The sequence below is a fragment of the Aristolochia californica genome, unplaced genomic scaffold (genome assembly GCF_029961685.1).
Source record: "Aristolochia californica isolate CCGP_79_NKW_82.1479 unplaced genomic scaffold, dmAriCali1.0.hap1 SCAF_15, whole genome shotgun sequence".
Taxonomy (NCBI): domain Eukaryota; kingdom Viridiplantae; phylum Streptophyta; class Magnoliopsida; order Piperales; family Aristolochiaceae; genus Aristolochia; species Aristolochia californica.
Genome location: NW_027181826.1, coordinates 22,306,802 through 22,328,303, shown reverse-complemented (window position 1 = coordinate 22,328,303; position 21,502 = coordinate 22,306,802). Strand labels below are relative to the sequence as shown.

At 35.6% G+C, this 21,502-nt stretch overlaps 2 protein-coding genes across 2 annotated transcripts; one reads left to right on the top strand and one right to left on the bottom strand.

Annotated features, from left to right (window-relative positions):
• Positions 1–348: 348 nt before the first annotated feature.
• On the bottom strand, positions 349–10,868 carry LOC137951589 (uncharacterized). Its single transcript, XM_068798351.1, has 2 exons — positions 10,109–10,868; positions 349–843 (listed from the first exon to the last, which is right to left on the bottom strand). Exon 2 carries the CDS (start codon positions 831–833, stop codon positions 489–491), a length of 345 nt encoding a protein of 114 aa, XP_068654452.1. The 5' UTR covers positions 834–843; positions 10,109–10,868; the 3' UTR covers positions 349–488.
• A 3,245-nt stretch (positions 10,869–14,113) lies between these two features.
• Positions 14,114–16,067, top strand: LOC137952340 (pentatricopeptide repeat-containing protein At4g31070, mitochondrial-like). The gene is made up of 2 exons (XM_068799480.1): positions 14,114–15,067; positions 15,353–16,067. The coding sequence occupies exons 1-2, from the start codon at positions 14,209–14,211 to the stop codon at positions 15,553–15,555; spliced, it is 1,062 nt and encodes a 353-aa protein (XP_068655581.1). The 5' UTR covers positions 14,114–14,208; the 3' UTR covers positions 15,556–16,067.
• Positions 16,068–21,502: the final 5,435 nt, after the last annotated feature.

Sequence of the window (21,502 nt, the reverse complement as noted above, 5' to 3'; positions counted from 1 at the left end):
AAAAGATATGCATAAAGTAATAAAATCATAAATGACAACGTATTGATGATCATAATATTTCCAATTTTCACTGTTCTTTCTTACGTCTTGTTCTATACCGAACAAAAGAAAAAAATATTCTTTTCATTTCTATTTCTTTCTTTTCTTTTGTTTCCCTACTTCTTTTGCTGCCAAACGTAACCTAACTCTGCACAACTTGAATTCTCTATCTTACATTTTTTGGATTAAATTGTTTAGGCCTAAAAACCCAAAGACCATTCGCTATAGATGTATGAATTGAACGATAAAATTAAATGACACTTCCAGTATTTAGCACTTAAGGAATACCTCACAGTAATGCTTTCCCAGTTAACACAATTGGCAATACAACTGCATATTTTCTGAAGAAAATAGCACAATCAGAATGCCCAGATAACAATGAGAAAGTTAACCTCCTCAACTAGATATGCCTAATTTACTCTTGCCTTATGAAGTTCAGAAGAACAAATCTAAATTAGTTTGACACCAGCTTCCCTCAAGGAATCAATTACTGCCTTCACCTTCCCATGATACTTCTGCTCTCTCTTTAAGAAAACACTGACAGCAGGGATGTCCTTCAGCAGAAGTCGCTCACCCAAGATCTTCCCAATCTTTCGTGCGGCTGCCACATCCCGAGTCAACTCCATGGTAGGCCTAAGCAACTTCTCCTGTGAGCTTGCAGAGGATGCAACTGTGGCTGTTGGCGTGTGTATGACTTGGGCATTCACATACTTGTTTGTGAAATGCATCTTCAAAACATATGGCTTTAGATATTTTGTGATTCTAGGAGGCTTAACAGGTGGAGGAATAACCATTTCCACTTCCCTGCCAGTAAAGATAAGAAAATTTCAAAAAGTTACAAAAATCAAAGCTGTCACAGACCCAACCAAGCTTCTTATGTATGCAGTATTCAGTCAAAGGCAACCATATTGTTTTACATCTGAACATCGGAACATTTGGAAAATGAGATTGGAAAAATCAAAGCTACATTTTATTGAACTGTCTTAAAATGAACAAATTTTAACCAAGTATAACAAAGAATGTTGACATGATTTCCAGGGTTCCAAAGAAAAGGCACCCATTCAATTACACCAGAAGTCAATACACTTATGATTTAGTAAATGCAGAGTAATTAATGACTTGGATCGTTTATCAACGGCCAATCCCTGGCAGAAAGTTCATTCAGAACAATTTTTATTTCAAGATACCTTGTTTCTTTGGGAGAGAGAAAGAAAGGCAGGGGGTGGGGGGGGCATTACATGAAGATACTGGAAAATCAATTTAGAAGAGATGATGGATGCGGAAGTGCATTTCCGTCATGGTATTAGAAAAGAATCCTAGAATGGCACCTTACATCTCCGCAAAGCGTAAAAGTATTCATATTCAAAGTATACATGAACTAGATGAATCTGGTAGGTACAAGAAACAACAGTTCAGATGCAGTTCCACCAATTCTCAGCAAAAAACAAATTGCCCTATATGATTAAAACAGAGCGTTAAACACCAGTTTCCCTCTATTAATTGCTTAAGTAAATACAATCTCAATGACAGATCATCTGGCTCTATAATGGCAAAATAGCATAACAAGATCAGGAAAACATTTATTCAAGAAGGCAGTCAACAGCACAGAGATTGATTATCCACCACCATTCTCTGCATGGGAGGGAGGAGCCCCTACCCTCCTTGTAGCCATGCAGAAAGGCCCCTCCCCCACCTCAGAAGAAAACAGGAAAAGCAGAGCCGGCTGTTATCCCGGTCCCTATAACAGCGAGGCTGGGAAGAGGGAGAAAGAAATCAGGAGGGGGCACAGCCGCCCGCTATCCCAGTTTCTCTCTCTATAACAGAGAGGCTGGCCCCCTCCCCCTTTAAGTGATGTCAGAAACGGGTCAAACAGTGGTTAAACCCAGTTGATCTGGATACATCCAGTCCCGATCACCTCTACGGGTTGTGGCCCAGTCAAGTTCTATAACATTGATTACTACACCAAAGTAAATCTAATAGCAAAGTTGATAGATTATCGTATCCTTCAAACATTAAAGAGAAAATTACTTCTCTTCATAACTTGTTTTCTCAAGAAATTTGTAGTGATATTCCTACAGCATTTTGGGATAGACATAAATATAGTGTCTTTACCTTATATTGATGGGTTCAATGAAAGGACCATTCCCACCAAAGCTCGGCCTAGTCAAATGAAACATACTTTTCTAGACCTAAGCAAGAAGGAAATCCAAAATCTATTGGATAAAAAATTAATTCGCAAATCTTACTCCCCATGGAGTTGTACTGCTTGTTATGTCAATAAAAATGCAGAGAAGGAACGAGGTGTTCCTAGATTAGTGGTTAATTACAAACCACTTAATGATTGTTTGCAATGGATCAGGTATCCAATTCCAAACAAAAAAGATTTATTAGGCAGATTATTTTCTACAAAAATCTTTTCTAAATTTGATTTGAAATCAGGTTATTGGCAAATTCAAATCAATGAAAAGGATAAATACAAAACTGCATTCATAGTACCTTTTGGTTATTTTGAATGGAATGTTATGCCTTTTGGTTTGAAGAATGCTCCATCTGAATTTCAGAATATCATGAATGATATTTTTGCTCCTTATTCTGAATTTTATATTGATGATATCTTAGTTTATTCAAAATCTATTGATGTTCATTTTAAGCATTTAAATGTTTTCAAAATAGTTATTCGAAAACATGGTTTGGTGATATCTGCACCTAAAATGAAATTGTTTCAGACCTCTGTTAGATTTTTAGATCATAATATTCACAAGGGAAAAATAGTTCCCATTGCCAGAAGTATTGAGTTTGTTTCCAAATTTTCAAATGAATTATGGGGAAAAACTCAACTTCAGAGATTTCTAGGAAGTCTCAACTATATTGCTGATTACTATCCCAATCTTGCTAAAGACTCAACAATATTGCACAAAAGACTCAGAAAGAATCCTGAGCCATGGACTCCTGAACATACCCATGCAGTCCAAATTATTAAAGGAAAGGTTCGACAACTCCCTTGTCTAAACCTGATCAATCCTTCTTATCTAAAGGTTGTAGAGACAGATGTCTCTCATATAGGTTATGGTGGCATATTAAAACAAGTTAATCTAGATGGTAAAGAAGAACTTGTTAGATTTACCTTTGGTAATTGGCATGAAGCGCAAATTAATTATTCTACTGTAAAACAAGAAATACTTGCAATAATTAAGTGTATTCATAAATTCCAAGATGATTTATTAAATCAAAAATTTCTTTTAAGAGTTGATTGCTCTGCTGCTAAATCAATTCTTCAGAAGGATGTGAAGAATCTTACTTCCAAACAAATCTTTGCCAGATGGCAGGCAGAATTAATCGCCTTTTATTTTGATATTAAACATATAAAAGGAGAATTAAACTCCTTACCTGACTTTCTGACCCGTGAATTTCTTCAGGGTTCCAATCATGGTTAACCCCGGTAGGGGTAACCCACTCCCAATAAGAGGAAGTGGTTCACAATCCAAAGGCCGCGACCGAAAGAATCAAGAAAGAGGAAATTCCTCCCACAATAAGGGCAAAGCCCTTGTGTCGTATAAAGAGACACTTGAAACGGAACCAGAGTATATTACTCTTCCTAATCAGGAAATTATTTTGATCCTCAATAAAGAGGACTTCGATGGTACCCTGGATTCCTGGGAAATATTACAAAAATGGCTTGGAGAAGCCTATTGTCCCATCCGTGCAGGAAAACAGTGGTATTCATTTGAATCCATCTTGGTTCATCTCAATTCCATAGCAGTGCATCATACACTGTCAAATGGGGCTAAATAAAATAGCCCAAGAGCGTACAGTAATTGTACGATTCAGAGATTTATGCACCCTTCAAGATAGGGTAAATTTGACCTGGCTAACTCTACAGCTCTTCCTAATGATAAGGAATTTAATTATTGGGATTATATAGATGCCTGGAATAATAGTTTTTACTACCAGAATCCCTCACATCGACATTCTTGGTTCTTCCAATAGAGTAAGGATGTCTACAAAAGGTCATTACCTTTACCTAATTGGGTGTTCAACTGGTGGATCAAATTTGGGCCGCCTATGGATATCTTACCTGAGCCCATTAAGGTTCAATTTAATTTATGGACTAAAACTAGTCCTGAGCTAAAAGCTCTGGGTAGAATACACAATAGTACAGAACTATTCATCTTCTTCATGCTATTCTCTATACCATGGATTTGGCGATGAGATTGTACATCAGGTTTTAATAAAGAAGGCCTTCCAATATTACTTCAGACATTTCATGTTCGATGGTGGAAAAATTTCCCTAATACTGATCAGAAAGTTGTAGAAATTAAGTCTTTCATTCTCACAAATGAGAACGCACTTGGATTACATCAATTTTAAAACTCAATTAAGTGTTAAATATCCGAATATATCGGAAGCAAAGTTAATGGCAAAACTCTTAGAATCAATGAAGGGTTCTATTTGTGATTTGCGCAATGAGAGCACTCTGTCTTCCTCCCAACCTACAACATATAATATGTCAGTATCTGAACCTTCTGCTGTTGAAGACAATATTGAAGATCATGAAGATCATGCAGGTTCATTACCAGATAGCCAGCCTAATGAAGAAGAACCCACGATGGTGGATTATATGGATACTATCATTCAACTCCTTGAATCAAAGTCTAAAAAGAAATAAATTTTATGCTTTTCAGGATGTCATCAAATATGTCAGAATCATCACAACAAGATTCGTCGGCAACATCCGTCCAAAATCCATAGAGGAAATATTATCCTCCGGCCCACAGCTGGCCTATTTGTCACATCAATCCAAACACCTACAGTATTTTTGGTCGGCCATATTCCATAAAGTCACATCAATGGGAAGCCGAAAGTTGCCACCATGCTTGAGTCAGGATCAATGCATTAAAGAAAAGAAAGATTCTCAGGGCCCAAGCCCATCAAAGGTCTCTTTCCAACCTTAATAATGGAGGTCACATTCAAAGCAATCTCAATAATAGAGATGACTCACCTCAACCACCTCAATCATAGAGGCTTATCTTTTCATTAGTGGTGGATTTCAAAGTTGTAACAAATCCACTCTATTGTTCTCCGTCTATATAATGAGTATTTTTCTTTTGTTAAGGCATCACTTGAATTCGAGAGTTCTGAATTGTACTCAAGGTTGCCTTGTTGCTTGCTTGCTTATTTGGAAGTTGTTTTTGTAAGTAATTTTATGATATTGTGAATAAGAATTTATTCTCTGTCCTCTCTTCTTTTATTTGCTTGTTGTTTATATCCTTCTTCATGTTGTAATTGGTATCAGAGTTATGATCGGCTAAACCTTGAATATCCAGGGTATGAAGTATGATATTATAAAAAATTTATATTTTAATCATCAGGGGAGGTAACTTCCTTCGTCATGTTATAATGATTTTATTATTCATCTTCGTTCTTGTATAAGATATGGGACATCACCCAAGTTGCATTGAGTCAGGCCGTGTTGCTAGAGAAAGAGTTGAAGGCTGTTATACTCGTAAATCGTTGACAAACGTGTATCTGCACAAGAAGATCATGAATAGTAAATTAATTATGATATTATGAACAATAGTTTACTTCGTTCATGATTACCATATAATAAGTTTATAATACTTCTACTTCATACTAGGATATTCCCCTTTCTGTTGTTCTCTTACCACTCTTTGTGTTAGATTAATTTAGTTAAAATTTTTAATTTGTTATAAATAGCATCCAGTAGTAGACATACTGGATCAATCAAGAATGCATATTTGGTTGAATATAAAGTTCAACAACAATTGAATGATTGGACAATTTCGTCCATTAAACTCACTTCAATATACAAGAAAGGGACTTTCACCCTTTCGAGTACCATGGGAATTAAAACCATGGAACAAACAATTAATCTTGAAAATCAAGATTCATCCCCTTCATCCACTGATGTAAATAAGAGTATAAGTAAACAGATTCCAGTGGATGAAGGGGTTCATCCACTTAACTCGCCCATCCTGCCCTTGTCGAACATCAGTCACTGAGAAATTCCCTCATCGTACAGATATTCCTCTCTCTCTGTCTCGCTCAAACCTGGATGCTTGGCAACTCTATAATCCCTCTCGGATTTCTCATTCTTGGACAGTTATCCTTCTGCCACCGCCTCCTCTTTACTCTTGGGTATCTATTATGCTCCATGTGAAGCATCACTTGACAAACTTGCAGCTTCATAATAGACATCCAGAGTGAGAAGAGGAGCAACGACGACATTGTAAAGTTATTGTTCCTTGGCGGAAGGCGTTAATGGCTGACTATGCTGAACTACAAAGTTTCAACAATCCTTAGGTCTAACTAATTTCTAGCTGCAATTTCAGATTGAAGCAGTAGACTTCAAGTTAATTGAGTCTCTGTTGACCTAAACGTCTTGAAAAAAAAAATACACTCAATATTTGGGAGTGTATTCATTTTAATCAAGATTTTTCTTTTCTTTTTGCTTGGAACACGTAATCAAGTCTTGTTTTAATAGTTCACTGAAAGATTGTGTTAGTTATGAAGAATAATGAGTAAATTTGCTGCCAATCAAGTTTGTTCGAGTTCAAGGAGTTTTCTAGTTTTTTGTATTGTGATTAAAACTGAAATGTTTAACCAAAGAATAAGAAAATGATTTGGTCATTGATGTTTTGATCATGGTGGTGAGGGATCGGTTTCAGGTGTGTAGATTTTTAGGGACAAAGTATCCTGGATATGCTTGTCATCTAAATCTATATGTAAATTGGGCCAGGTTGTAAAGGAAACTGGGCCTAATCCTAAATTTGCTCTAACTCCTCCGAGTAGGGCTTTTTCAAAATTATTCCTTATTGAGTTATCTACGATAGCTGCCATGAAGGGTAAATTTTGGTTGATTCGTATTAAGGGGTCTAATCCTATACGAACTAGTCCATAATAGACATATTTGAATCTTTTTAGCTTGGCTATGTCTGATTCACTTAATAATCTGTAGCAAAAGGTACCTGAGTCGGTATCCTATATTTCTATAGATAATTCCTTCTGGAAGACGAAGGATTTCTTTTGGAACTCAATCCAATCTCTATTATAGACTTCAATTATCCAAGGGATACTGATTGTCCATTTTTTACCATCCTGCATAAGGTTAGGATGTTCTTCGTATTCTCCCTGTGTTTCATGATGTACATGAACACTATTTTGAAGAGAAGTACATTCTATTCCTATTTGTTCAGACATTTAGGAATTTTAGTTGAGATGATGCCTCTTCTAATTTTCGGAACAGAATTTCGATTAATCGTTCTAATTGATACAAAGTAATGAATGGAGAGGTATGCTGAACAACAAGTACTCTTAATTCATTATTTTGAGTTAAAGCGCAGATATCTCGTATGAGACGATCTTTATTTGTACTTTGTTGATTTTTTACAGAAGCTATTTTACAAATGACTTTTTTTAATTCTTTTCTACTTGGTTTGTTATTAACCCTTTTAGTTTTCATCTCTCGGATTGGTACTAATATCCTAAAGTGATTTATTTCTTGATCTACAAAACTTTGTAGGTCTGTAAGGAATTTTACTGTTTCTTGAGTATTTCCTGTTTGTAGTACCTCAAGATGAGCATTGATTCCTCTCTTGAGCTTTTGTACTTGTTCATTTACATCACTTTCTATTCCTAGGCATAAAAAGGCAATGTATTCTGTAGTGTATTTTTCACAACAACTTTTCGTAAAGAAACTATGATGGACATCACCAGCTAAATCCATTATATTATTTAATATTGAATTATTTTTGCCATGTCATCCATGTGGATAGCCTATTATTGGACAAACATGGGTATGTCCATCTTTCAACACTATGCGTATGAAGGACCATTAAGTTTCTTCTGACCAACCAATTGAGGTCTTTGATACATTTGTACTCTACAAATGTTGCTTGGGATGTGACCGGTTTTGGGTCGTAACTGTTTTGGGAGTATGTAAACCTAAACAGAAAGAACCAAAGCTAATCCTTGGCTCTGATACCATTTTTTGACTACTTGCTGATTTCTTGAGAAATTGTTACGCGGCATTGTTAAATCAATGGCAATGACCTTTTGGCGAGTGAGTCTCTTCGGACCAGTAGCCCTGCAACCTCGGGGACTCCAGCGGATATAACACGAGTCTCAATCTATCAGTAGATACTCTCCTAAACACATATTAGGATCTAATACGCCCAACATGACTTCTGCTGCTACTCATTATTATTCGGGGTTTACCCTATTCCTACCGGCTTAACACCAAGTGGGCTAAATCGTTATACGACCTCGCGGTTTTCAAAGGTCCCCAAGCCTTCCACTGTCATCTCCATAAAATACTCCTTCTTACTTGGTGTATCCAACCATAAAGGAGCACGAAATTTCAAGTCTACAGACAAGTCCGGGATTTCCTTGAGGGCTTTGACCCAATTTGCCTCTTTAGGCTTGATGACATCCTTCAATGTCTGAGCGATTTGATTCATTACATCAATGAATCTACTAGTGTCATAATCGAACATTTCGTTTCTCTTTCTACGACGACTTGAAGATGACCGATTACTTCTTCGAGATTGATTAGCTGTCGACTTATTCCCGCTAAATAATGGCGATGGAGTATCCCTAACTATTTCAACATCCTCAGGCTCATCCATCAGGACATGTTCCGACTCATGGATGAGTTCATCACCCTGCTCTAAAAAGGTTACACCTGCTGACCCCATGGCTATTGTGTTTCCCACAACCACAGTTAATTTGTCGTACAGAGGGCAACCTTCACGTCTGTACTTCTCAACATCTCTATGCTCCTACAAGAATAAAGCATCCTTTAGACATCTTGGAATAGAGTTATACTAACGCGGAAAACATAAAAAATATTTTATAGTACATCATGATTTACTGACCTTTATGTAGTCAATCCATACAAAATTACATGCAGTAACTCGTTGTGTGGTTGCATCCCAACCGAACCCACTAGTGTTGATACAACTCGTTACCGTTTGGTATGTTTTCTGCCATGATCTTGTTCGATTCTTCAGCTGCTCAACAGTTTTTTTATTGATTGCGTCTTCATTGAACTTATTAACACAGTTCATATATACCTCATGCTTCCAAACCCCATTAGGCAACTTGTTCCCTATATTGACCTGCTCGACCAAGAGATCGAGCATTTTGCTGTCATCTTCGAAGGTCCAAATATCATATGGTCGAGTAGTTGGTTGTCTTATTACAACCATTTATAATCTAAATCCGAGATGGTCCTCATGGAAAAAAACTTTATCAGACAACCTTTACCCGTCACGGAAACACAAACCATAAAAAATAGAATACCATATGGTGGATATGTATAACAACCGAATCTCCTCACCACATAGTAAAAACATTCCATAGCACTTCAAAAATTCTTAACAACATTCTAAAACATTTTAAAATTAATCAAACTATTTTCACTACTGCATATGCACTAAACAATGCAAAAACACACACATCAAGTCCAAATTCACCGAACACCCCTGGTAGAGCCTCATATGACTTCGCAGTCACTACGGGCTGTACCTCATCAGTGATGGGGGTCGGGTTTCGTTGGCTAATGGACGCCCATGTAGGCGACTCAGCCTTGTTTGAACTGGACTAAAAAACCCTTAATAAAACCTGAACCCTAAACCATCAAACCCTAAAGTCCCTAAACCCTATCACCTACTAAACTCTAAACCCTAAACACTACTTCCAAAACTTAAAACCCTAGACCCCCTAAACCCTAAACCCTACACCCTAATTCCAGACCCTAAACTCAAAAAACCCTAGACCTTAAAAACACAAAACCCCCAAAACCTTAAAACCCTAATCCCTAAAAATACCATAAATCCTTAACCATAAACCCTAAACCTAATTCCAGGTCCCTTAAATACCGAGCACCAAACCCTAAAAATAAACTCTAACCCGAATCAAGAATTTAGACCCTAACCCGTAACCCTAAATCCCACAATTATGCACAAATAACCCCAAATTAGGCACTGAAACTAAAATTAAATCAAATAAAACACTAATTTAATGGAAAAAAATTAGGGTTTAGTCATACCTTCTGAAATTTGGGGAAACCGAAGCCGAAGGGTGAAATCGAAGCCGAATGGGGAAATCGATGCCTAATCGAAGTAGAAATTAAGCAATCGATGCCCAAATGTCAAAATCGAAGAAAATCGAAATCGAAATGGGGGAAATCGAACGAAATCGGAAGGTATTTTGGGGGAAAAGAGAATAGCGAGAGAGAGAAGGGAGTGGGAGGCCGAAAGGGAATAGAGAGGGAGAAGAGAGAGAGAGAAGAAAGGGAGGCCGAGAAGGATAAGAAAAAGGGAGACCGGAGAGCGAGTCCGAGAGAAGAGAGGGAGGCACGGAGAAGAGAGAGGGGGTGCGGGAGAGAGGGCGAACAAAATCAAAAAGAAAAACCGAGAGACGAGCGAGTCCGAGAGGGCGCAGGGAGACAAGAGAGGGGGAAAAAACATCAAAATGAGAAGAGAGCGAGAGGGAGGGGTGGGGCTAGAGAGGGAAGAAAACGTCTGGATGATCGGCAAAAAGGGTCGGAAAGGGAGGCACGGAGACGAGAGACGGGGTGTGGGGAGAAAAGGGCGAGTCCGAGAGAGGACCGAGAGAGGGAGGCCGGAGAAGAGAGGGAGCAGTGACGTCGGGGAAAAAAATAAAAATGAGAAGAGAGCGAGCGAGGGAAAAAAAAAATAAACGTCGTCGAGGGTTCGAGAAGAGGGCGAGCGAGAGAAAAAAAAAATTAACGTCGAGGGTTCGAACCCTCGCGTTTCCATCGTCCGGATGATTGGCAAAAAGGATCGAAAACTAGGTTCTATACTTATAACAGGAGGTTAGTCAACTTGAAGAGTTTACGTAGTTAGTGGAGCGCCAAACTTCATATTATGCTGGAGATGAAGCGTAACATCATATCCACGTTATAAAAAATAGAATCTGGTTTTTAACCTTTTTTGCCAATAATCTGGATGAAGGAAACGCGAGGGTTCGAACCCTCAACGTTTATTTTTTTCCCCTCTCTCTCCCTGCACCCCACTCTCTTGCTCTCTTCTCATTTTTATTTTTTTCTCCCTCTCTCCCGCACCCCCTCTCTTGTCTCATTGCGCCCTCGACGTCTCTGCTCCCTCTCTCCTCTCCAGCCTCCGTCTCTTAGTCTTCTCTTGGACTCACCCTCTCTCCCACACCCCGTCTCTCGTCTCCGTGCCTCCCTCTCTTCTCTCGGACTCGCTTTCCGTTTTTCTCTCTTGCTTCTTCTTCTCTCTTATCCCTCTCGACCTCTCTTTCTTCTCTCTTCTCCCTCTCTTCTCCCTTTCAGCTTCTCACTCCCTTCTCTCTCTCTCTATTCTCTTTTCCCACAAAATACCTTCCGATTTCGTTCAATTTCCCCCATTCCGATTTTGTTAAATTTTATTACTATATTAAACTTCATATTTAAGTATCTGGTAAATAAAATATAATTAAAGTATGCATTCGATTAATTATTTATTTTAAATTTTGTCAAAATATAGTATTAATTAATACCATGTAAAAATTCATCTTATGTTATTAATATAATATTTTTTTTATTAATCATATTTATTTTTTATTTACTCTATTGTATTAGTGATTTAATAGTGGTAATTAAAATATTTTTAACTCAAGAACTTGGTTTAATTAACTCATTTTTATAATTAATAAAATCAATGGTTTTAAATTTAATGGAAAAATATTTTTAATTAATAATATGTAAAAATATATAGTGTGTTAAAGTTAGTATTTGATAGATTTTTCCTGTTTAATCATGAATTTTTTATGTTAAAGAACACCATAAATTATCAATAAATTAATAACTAAATGTATTATATTCGTTTATGTTATTTTGAACGTTATTTATTTATTATTTGTGATTAATCATGTGCACAGTTAATTGACTCACGTAATTACTATATTAATGTACAATAAACAGTAATCTTTAACTAATATACTATATAATTAAATTAATTAGTACATTAATATATTTTAGTTATACATTAATTAGTTATTCGTGTAGTAATAATGTTTATTTTACCTAATTTAATGTTTAAGTATTGTATTTTAATTAAGTATACTTTACAAGTTACTAATTCTCTTATTTTCTGCATTTTCCTCATTTGGGGGCACTAACATTGGAAATTGTTTTTCAGTGGACATGAACTTTGTCCACACTAACACCCATTGTGAAGATAAAGTTCATGTAGATGCATGAAATGAAGATTAAAATCAAGATCAAATTTTATGTTTGTTGACTACACCCCCACCGTGGAGATGATGTTCCTCTTCATCTTAGTCATCGAGATAACTTGAAGTCTTGCGCTCTACTACGATGTCAAGAGATGAACTGAATAATGAGGATGAACTTTATTTCCTGCATCAAGTTGACTAACCCCCCTAAAGTGGGTGAATCAGGATTCCCACCAAATTTTGGTTCATCCACTTAAACTCATGTCTCAGCTCGTGAAAGTGGATCTCGCTTTCCCATCTCTAATTCCCTCTCGCTCATTTATTAATTCGGTTCATTATTTAACTTTTTGTTTAATTATTTTATTTTTACAATTAATTAAACTAATAATTTTTAAATTGTGGAAGTATATTATTATTATATACTACATAAAAATCTATCTTACCTTATTAATAAATATTATATTATATTTATTATTTTTATTACTATATTAAATTAGTGGTTTAAGAGTGCTAATTAAAATATTGTTAAAGTCAGCATTTGATCAAGTATTTTTATTTAATTAATCTATCTTTATCATTAAATAAACTAATGATTTTAATTTTTTTAGAATATATATTAATTTATACTACATAAAATATATCTTATGTTATTAAAAAAATATTATATTTATTCATTTATTATTTTGATTACTATAATAAATTAGTGATTTAAGAGTGGTAATTAAATACTAAATTAAGAAATTGATCAAATATTTTTGTTTAATTATTCTATTTTTATCATTAATTAAACTAATGATGTATAATTTTGTGGAAATAAAAATATAATTTATACTACATAAAAATCTATCTTATGTTATTAATAAAATATTATATTTATTAATTTTCTAACTATATTAAATTAGTGTTTTAAGAGTGGTATTTAAAATATTTTTAAAGTAATCGATTGATCAAGTATTTTTATTTAATCATTCTATTTTTATCATTAATTAAACTAATGATTTTTAATTTTATGGAAATATATTAATAATTTATACTATGTAAAATATATCTTATGTTATCAATAAAATATTATATTTATTAATTTAGACTAAACTACAATCTATCTTAATTTATTAATAAAATATCTTATTTAATTAATTAATATATTAATATATTTTGATACTACTTAAATTATTTATTAGGGTAATAACCATATTTTTTAGGTTAATTATCTTCTTAGATATATTATAAAAAAATAACTCATTCTCTTATTTACACTATATTTTTCATTTTGGGAGCTAACAAATAAAAGTTTTTTCCGGTGCTCGTTACATCTACGGCATTAACACCAACAAATGATTCACAGTGATTGACTTCACTAAAACCCCCCTTTATTAGATATCCGATATTCGAATATCGAATAAGAATCCAATAAGGTATCCGAGAACGGCTAGCTCCACCAAAGACAGTACCCAAAGCTCTACAGCCACCTTTTATGGAATTCGCATGTTTTGCTCTAAGGCACAAACTGCTGTAAAATCTATTAGGTCTCTCGGCTTCCTGACCGCTGCTGAATCGCGATCAGTTGGCTACGCCTACGCTCATCTCCTGCGTTCCTGTCCTGACATACGCTTGATACGACAAGTTCATGCTCGAATCATCAGTGGAGGGACTTATCGTGATAGTTTCTTTGCTACGCATCTCGTCAAATCCTATGCTAAGGCAGGAAGCTGCGAAGCCGCTCGGCAGGTCTTTGAATTGGTACCAGAACAGAGTATTTTTCTTTTTAATGCCATTATACGTGCCTATAGCATCAAAGAATCATGGTTCGAGATTGCAAAATTGTACCGAAGAATGGAAAAAAGCAGAGTCGAACCCGATGGTTTCACTTTGCCCTTTGTTATTAAAGCATTTTCGAGCTTATTGCTTTATAAAGAAGGGCAAGGAATTCATGAAATCGCTGAACGGATGGAGCTGCTGGGTAATGCCCATGTTGCTACTGCTTTGATTGATATGTACTTAAAGTTTGATGAACTCGATCCTGCAATGGAGATTTTTGATAAAATGCCCGAGAGAGATGTTGTGAGTTGCACCTCTATGATAACGGGTTGTGTTCGTCTCGGAAAATATGACCAGGCTTTTAGGATATTTAGAATGATGCAACTAGGAGATCATAAACCCAATTGGGTCACCGTACTAGGTCTGCTTCCTGCTTGTGATTATTCTATCCATGGCTTTATTATTAAATCTGGTTTTGATTTCTCGGTAGAGGTGCAAACAGCTATTTTAGATATGTACGCTAAATATGGCAACATTGTATTAGCCCAAGAAGTATTTGATCAGATGCAGGAAAAGAGTTTAGTTTCATGGAGTGCAATGGTCACTGCTTACTCCAGAAACAAGTATGCTCATGAGGCACTTGGAATATTTTATCAAATGCAGAGGTTTACAGATTTTAGGCTAGACCACATCATTGCTGCAAGTGTTTTGCAAGCTTGCACGCAATTGGGTTCACTGAACTATGGAGAAATGGTTCATGGGTATATACTTAAGAGTGGATTTGCATCAGATTTGTTGACTGAAACAGCTTTACTTGATATGTATGCAAAATGTGGCAGTATAAGTGCTGCTGAAACAGTTTTTAATGGAATGCAAAAATCTAGCATGATTTCATGGAGCGCCATGATTGCAGGATATGGATTCCACGGTTTGGGACACAAGGCTTTGAAACTTTTTCACAATATGAAAGGAGTGGGATTTGTGCCTGATGAAAGTTCATTCTTAAGTGTGCTATCAGCTTGCAGCCACTCAGGTCTTGTTCGTGAAGGTAAGGCATGTTTTGATTTAATGCTTCAAGCATGTGATGTGACTCCTAACACGAAGCATTATGCATGCATGGTTGACCTCTTTGGAAGAGCAGGCTTATTAGATGACGCATCAGCCCTTGTTAAAGGGATGCTTGTGGAGCCTGATATGAATGTATGGGGGGCTTTACTATCTGCAAGTAGAGCAACAAGACACATTGATCTTGCAGAATTGGCTTGTAAGAAGTTGATTGAGTTGGATCCTGACAACACTGACTATCATGTGCTTTTAGCTAATGTTTATGCAGGTTGTGGGAGATGGGAAGATGTGTTGAAGGTAAGAGCTATTATTAGACGAAAAGGAGATGGAAAAATGCCTGGGTGGAGCCTTATAGAAGTGAACTCTAAGCTTCATGGTTTTCTAGCTGAAGATAGATCTCACTCGGAAGCAAGTAATATATATCTTATGCTACTGAAAGTTCATACAGTTGCCAGGAATAGAGATGTTTGACAATTGTTGTGAAAGAGATGACCATCTCATTAAACGGCATCAGTTGGCCAAAATGAAAAAGTGGGTCGGAGAGTGCAGCAATGCATGTGGGTGCTTAGACCGGTGTTGTCTAGATGGAACATCTGCTACCCATTAATGCTTCAGTTGTATCAAATCCTTGGATAAGTTCAGATCAAAATCAGCTCCATTTGATTTCGCTTCATGCATCCTCGATAAGAAATCTGACTTGGTGTATCCTGATTGTCTCCTGCAAAGAGTGAGTTTGACTCTGGATCTTCTGTAGCTCAGAAAGCTATTCATGGGAAGGCCCCATGAATTTTGGTATTTTCACCTATATTCTTTTGCTCCTTGATATTCATTCAAATCTTCTTTTTTTAGGATGAAATTCTCCTCTATGGTACCATATTTAGGAATTCTTGAATTGCATCTTTTGTATTGGGGAATGTGGAAATAAGCAAGAATACTATTTTTACTTAAAATACCAGTTATGGGTATTTCGATCGAGATACCAGAACAGGACATTAGACCATATTGGAATGGGAGTATAAATTTTCAAAACTAATTTGCTTCTATTAAAAATCTTCAATTTATTGTTGAAACTTGAAAGCAATTATGGTTGATGATTTGATAGGGTTGTGGCTTACCTCAAAAGAATGTGATATATGGATTCATTGAAGCCTCTCTCCATGTATCACAGGAACAAAATTTTTCTTTCTTACCGAGCGATGGCTATGGATGGGTAAAGCATCTGCGTAGAAAAGTAGTGGAAAAGTGTCGAAGCAGGGTCTTGACCTTTGAAATCGATATATCGAAAGAAAGGCTGGCAAATTATAGTTTGTTTATTCTATAATTTATGAAGGTTAATCACATGCACCCCATACAAATAGCAAACTAGTCTTACTTCTGTAGAGTTGTTACCACCATTCCCTTATTCCATTTTTTACTACCAAATAAGATAATTTGACATGCTCACATTAACATCTGCAAAGTGCAAATGGGTATTTGTACAAGGGCGACGAGAAGAAAATCAAAGTGACAATCAAAGAGAGTCTGAGAGGAGTTGGAGATTTGGAGATGAAAACTTTGGGTTTGGAAGTTTGTTTGAAGGTTGTGCTGATACAACAGAGAGAAAAAGAAGGTTCAATTCCTCTCTTTGCCCTTCGTTTGGGTTTTTTGGACTTGGAATTTGGATCCCAGATATAGAATGATGAGAGCGGCGGCTGATTTCTCTTTTGTTTCTCCTTGGAGGAATCTAATGTGTTGAATTTATGTAAAAAATAAATATTTGGCTGACTTATTCATAATTGAGTACAATGAACCTTTATTTATAATAGAGGAAATAATTAGAATAAGATAAAAATTAAATTATCCATGTCCCAGTTACACCCAAAGTCTAACACTTAAAATAAGTCTTAAAATATTTAAATAACTAAACATAATAAGAAGACTAATATAACTAAAACACTTATAACAAAGATTTCGGTAAGACCTACCTCCGTGAGATTCGTCTTTGACTCCACCATATTAATTCTGGTTTTATGAAACTTCTTATTGAGAGTTATGTAAGACTCTTCTATATATGCTCTTCAACACTCCCCCTCAAACTGGAGTTTGTAACTTTGACTTGCAATGAAAAAAAATTTTAGTCTTCAATTTTTTAATTTTTTTTTGCTAAAAAATTCTTCATAAATGCAAAAAAATTATCTTTTGTTCTCCACTTTTCTTGAATATTTTGGTCACATAAAAATTACTACAACATATGGAATAACATATCTCTTTCATGTACTTCTTCTTCTACTTCACCCTCTCAAGCTAGGGATAAAAAAGATATAGAGACCCAGCTTGGACAAAACACAATATGGAAGAAAAAAACTACTCCTAGTCATTCGACAAAACTTCAAAATTATCATAGTTTGAAACACACTGCACTTAATTTCAAAGACGAAAAAAATGCTCAACTTTAGCACAACAAAGAGACTACTTACTTTTTTATGGAAGCTCAAACACAAATCACCTCTTGGGTGAAGAATAAAAAATTTGACTAAAGCTAGATGTTGGGCGCACTCCCATACTTTTTAGGTAGTGGGTTTAGGCATTGCTCTGAACTTATGAAAACACAAGATGATAAACTGAAGTGATGCAACAGTCATACTTTCAAACGAATCTTGAATGTGACATTTTTCTAAAAAAAATAGGGGAGACAATAGTGGTACAACTTAAATAACTTAATTTTTTTGACCAAGTATGACTTTTGGGGGTGACCAGAATTTTTTGGAGATGATAATGTCGAAGATACACAACCAAGTAAAAAAAACAAAATATTAAAAGCAACATCGAAGCAGGATATCGATATCATGAACAAACACATCATGGAATAATTAAAATTATCAAAACATCACTGATTAGAAGAGAAAATTTCCTAGAAACTAGGATTGCAGGAGAAGAGAAAACTTAATTCACGTCAATGCATGGAGAGATAATAGGAGAAGAAATAAGAAAAAGATAAAGTTTTGGCATAACTGACCTTTAGTACTTATGATATCGATATATCCCCCTATATAGCTGAGAATTACAAACATTTGCTGGTTAAGAACCTAGACTCAAAGAGTTTTAATTTGTACCTAATTTGACATAAAAATCTTCGCTATTGAATCTTTTATGACTGCTTGATTTGCTTCGTTCTATAGTATGACCATTGCTGACTCTAATGAGAATATCTCCTTTTGTATGGATCAGATTGACATAAAAGTTACTCATGAAACTAGACTTCGATATCGTTCGTTCGAGTATAAACTTTTGTCATAAAATATACATCATCCATAGTTCCACAGTATAAAATCTGACTACGTCATCCACAGTTTGAGGTGTCAAAAGCATCAATCAAGTAATTTTCTTGATTGCTCTTCCATTATCTTCGGTCCTCTTCTTCGTTCTCTACTCTCACTACATCATCCATAGTTTGAGGTGTTGAAATCATTAATCAAACAATGTTTTATTATTGTTTTTTTCTTTTGTTTAAATGTAAATTGAAGTGCCAAAAGTCCTAATTTTTGTAAAGTTTGCATTTTTATTTTTTTGTCTTTCGTAGTGGCTGCAAAGTTCCCAACTACAAAAGAGCATCTATTTTTCATTTTGCTTATTTTTAGCTTCTTTAGAGGTTGTTTTCTATTTGTTGTTGTACAAGACTTTTTTTCTTAAAGATAATTTTTTATTTTCTTCCCATTCTTCTTATTTTTTGATATTTTATTTTCTTAACATTTCGTTTTCAGGCTCTTGTATTCAACATTTTGTAATTTCCTAAATTCTGTTTGACTAAATTATTGGAGAAGTCTTAGTTTTTTGTAAATTTTTCATTGTTTTAGGTACCTTTTGAAGAAAATCCACTTAGTGAAGCAAATAGAGAATTCAAACATATTGGTTAGCAAGAGGTATATCATCACGCCCTAGTGGAATACACTTTACTAATCTGTACAGTTTGCAATTTAATCCAAGGAAGTTGTGGTAGATTTTTTTTTTTTTTTGGTTCAGGTTTTGGTTACGTCTTGTAGTAATGGTGGTAATAAGTATTAAATCATTATTCTACAAGGCCATTTGTATTTTGTTTTCATGTATTATGTATTCCCAATAAGTGGTTATCGATGTTATATAGAACTTGAACTTTCAGTTGCCTTAGATTAGAAAAATAGATTTGGGAACTATAGTGAATTGATTTGGCCTTGATTGAAAACTTTTGAATGTTTTGGTTCAAGTTAATGTTAAGTTGTGGAGCCTAATCAACGTCCTACGCTATTATATTTAGGGTGTCGCTATTAGGGTTTTATCATCCGAGGAGCATCATAAGTTGCAGGCCAAGAGGTTAGAGAAAAAACACCTGTTAGGGTGTGTGATTTTTGCTTGTAAATTATTTCATCTTCATAATAGATTACTGCAATAGCGGAAGACAGGACGTAGTCTCACCTTCAGACAAACCTATATAAATCTTGTTGTTTTATTTTCGTGTTTGCTTTTCTTTTATTCCGCGATTATTATTGCACTCTTTAGTTTGGAGTCTAATTCCTAACAAGTGGTATCAGAGTTTTGGTTCATGATTGAGAGCAATGGCTGGCAAAGAAGGATCGACACTTGGAATCAACAAGTTCGATGGTATAGATTTTGTATTCTGGAGGATGCAAATCAAAGATTATCTGTATAGTAAAAAGTTGCACGCACCACTTCTGGATACGAAACTAAAAGGCATGAAAGATGATGAGTGAAATCTCCTCGATAGACATGTGTTGGGAGTAGTTCGGTTATCACTGTCGAAGAACATTGCTCACAATGTAGTGTCGGAGAAAACCACAGCAGGATGATGAAGATTTTATCTGACATGTATGAGAAGCCTTCCGCAAATTATAAGGTACATCTCATGAAAAAACTCTTCAATTTAAAGATGATAGAAAATACATCAGTAACATCGAATTTTAATGAATTTAGCATGATTGTCAATCAATTGACCTCCATTCAAATTAAATTTGATGATGAGGTCTGCACTTTAATTCTTTTGGCGTCTCTCCCAAATTGTTGGGAGCCTATGAGGGTTGCGATCAACAACTCTGTAGGCAACGGGAAATTGATTTTTAATGATGTTCGGGATACCATTCTCATAGAGGAAGTTCATAAAAAGGACTCGAGAGAGGAATTCCAACAAGGGCAATGGTAGAGAGAAGTCAAGGAATGGTAGAAGCAAATCCAAATTTGGAAGGAATGCGAAGTACTGGAATTGTGGGAAGTCTGGTCACATCAAGAAGAACTGCAAAACACCGAAGATGGATGGAAAGAAAAGTGATGTTACAAATGCAGTGACTGAAGAGGTACAATATATTTTTGATAGCCCTATTGATTCTTGGGTGTTAGATTCAGGAGCTTCTTTTCACACCACTGCACATTGTGAGATCATGAAAAATTATGTTACTGGAAATCATGAAAAGATGTATCTTGATGATGGAGAACCACTGGATATTGTCAGTATTGTTAATGTCAGTTTGAGGATGTCAAACGGGACACTGTGGAAAATTCACAAGGTGAAACATGTACCAAAACTGATGCATAATCTGATCTCAGTAGGGCAACTTGATGACGAAGGTCATAATATGACTTTTAATGGTGCTGCTTGGAAAGTCACCAAGGGAGTCATGGTTGTTGCACGAGGAGTTAAAATTGGAACTCTTTACATCACTTCCAGTTACAGAGACACGGTTGCAGTTGCTGATCCTGTTACTGATTCTGACTTGTGACATTATAGGCTTAGTCACATGAATGAGAAGGGAATAAAAGTGCTTCAATCCAAAGGGAGGCTACCACAGTTGAAAAATGTAAACAACAGTTTGTGTGAAAGTTGTATTTTTGGCAAGCAAAAAAGGGTTAGCTTTTCTAAGGCTGGAAAAAAGCAAAAGACAACAAAATTGGAGTTGGTTCACACTGATGTGTGGGGGCCTTCAACTGTTGCTTCCCTTTGTGGTTCAAATTGCTACGCGACATTTATTGATGATGCAAGTTGAAAGGTATGAGTTTATTTCTTGAAAAGGAAATCCGATGTCTTTGGTACCTCAAGAGATGGAGAACAATGGTTGAGAATGAGACATATTTGAAGGTGAAGTACTTGCAGTCAGATAATGGGGAAAAATACATAGATGATGATTTCAAGCGGTACTATGTTGATAATGGAATCAAGATGAAGAATACCATTCCTGGAAAACCTCAACAGAACGGTGTAGCTGAGACGATGAAAATGACCTTGAACTAGCGAGCTAGGAGCATGAGATTACATGCGGGATTTTACAAAATACCAGAAGAGGTCTGGAGCAGCAAAGAGGTAAACCTTTCTTTTTTGAAAGTTTTTGGTTGTGTTTCTTATATTCATATTGATTCTGATGTTAGCAGTAAACTTGATGCTAAATTTAAGATATGT

Bases quoted from the DNA above. Each gene is read 5' to 3' on its own strand.
- LOC137951589 (XM_068798351.1), bottom strand. From the start codon at position 833: ATGGTTATTCCTCCACCTGTTAAGCCTCCTAGAATCACAAAATATCTA.
- LOC137952340 (XM_068799480.1), top strand. From the start codon at position 14,209: ATGGAGCTGCTGGGTAATGCCCATGTTGCTACTGCTTTGATTGATATG. The intron at 15,068-15,352 runs GTAAGGCATGTT...ATGTTTATGCAG, and splicing joins CTCAGGTCTTGTTCGTGAAG to GTTGTGGGAGATGGGAAGAT.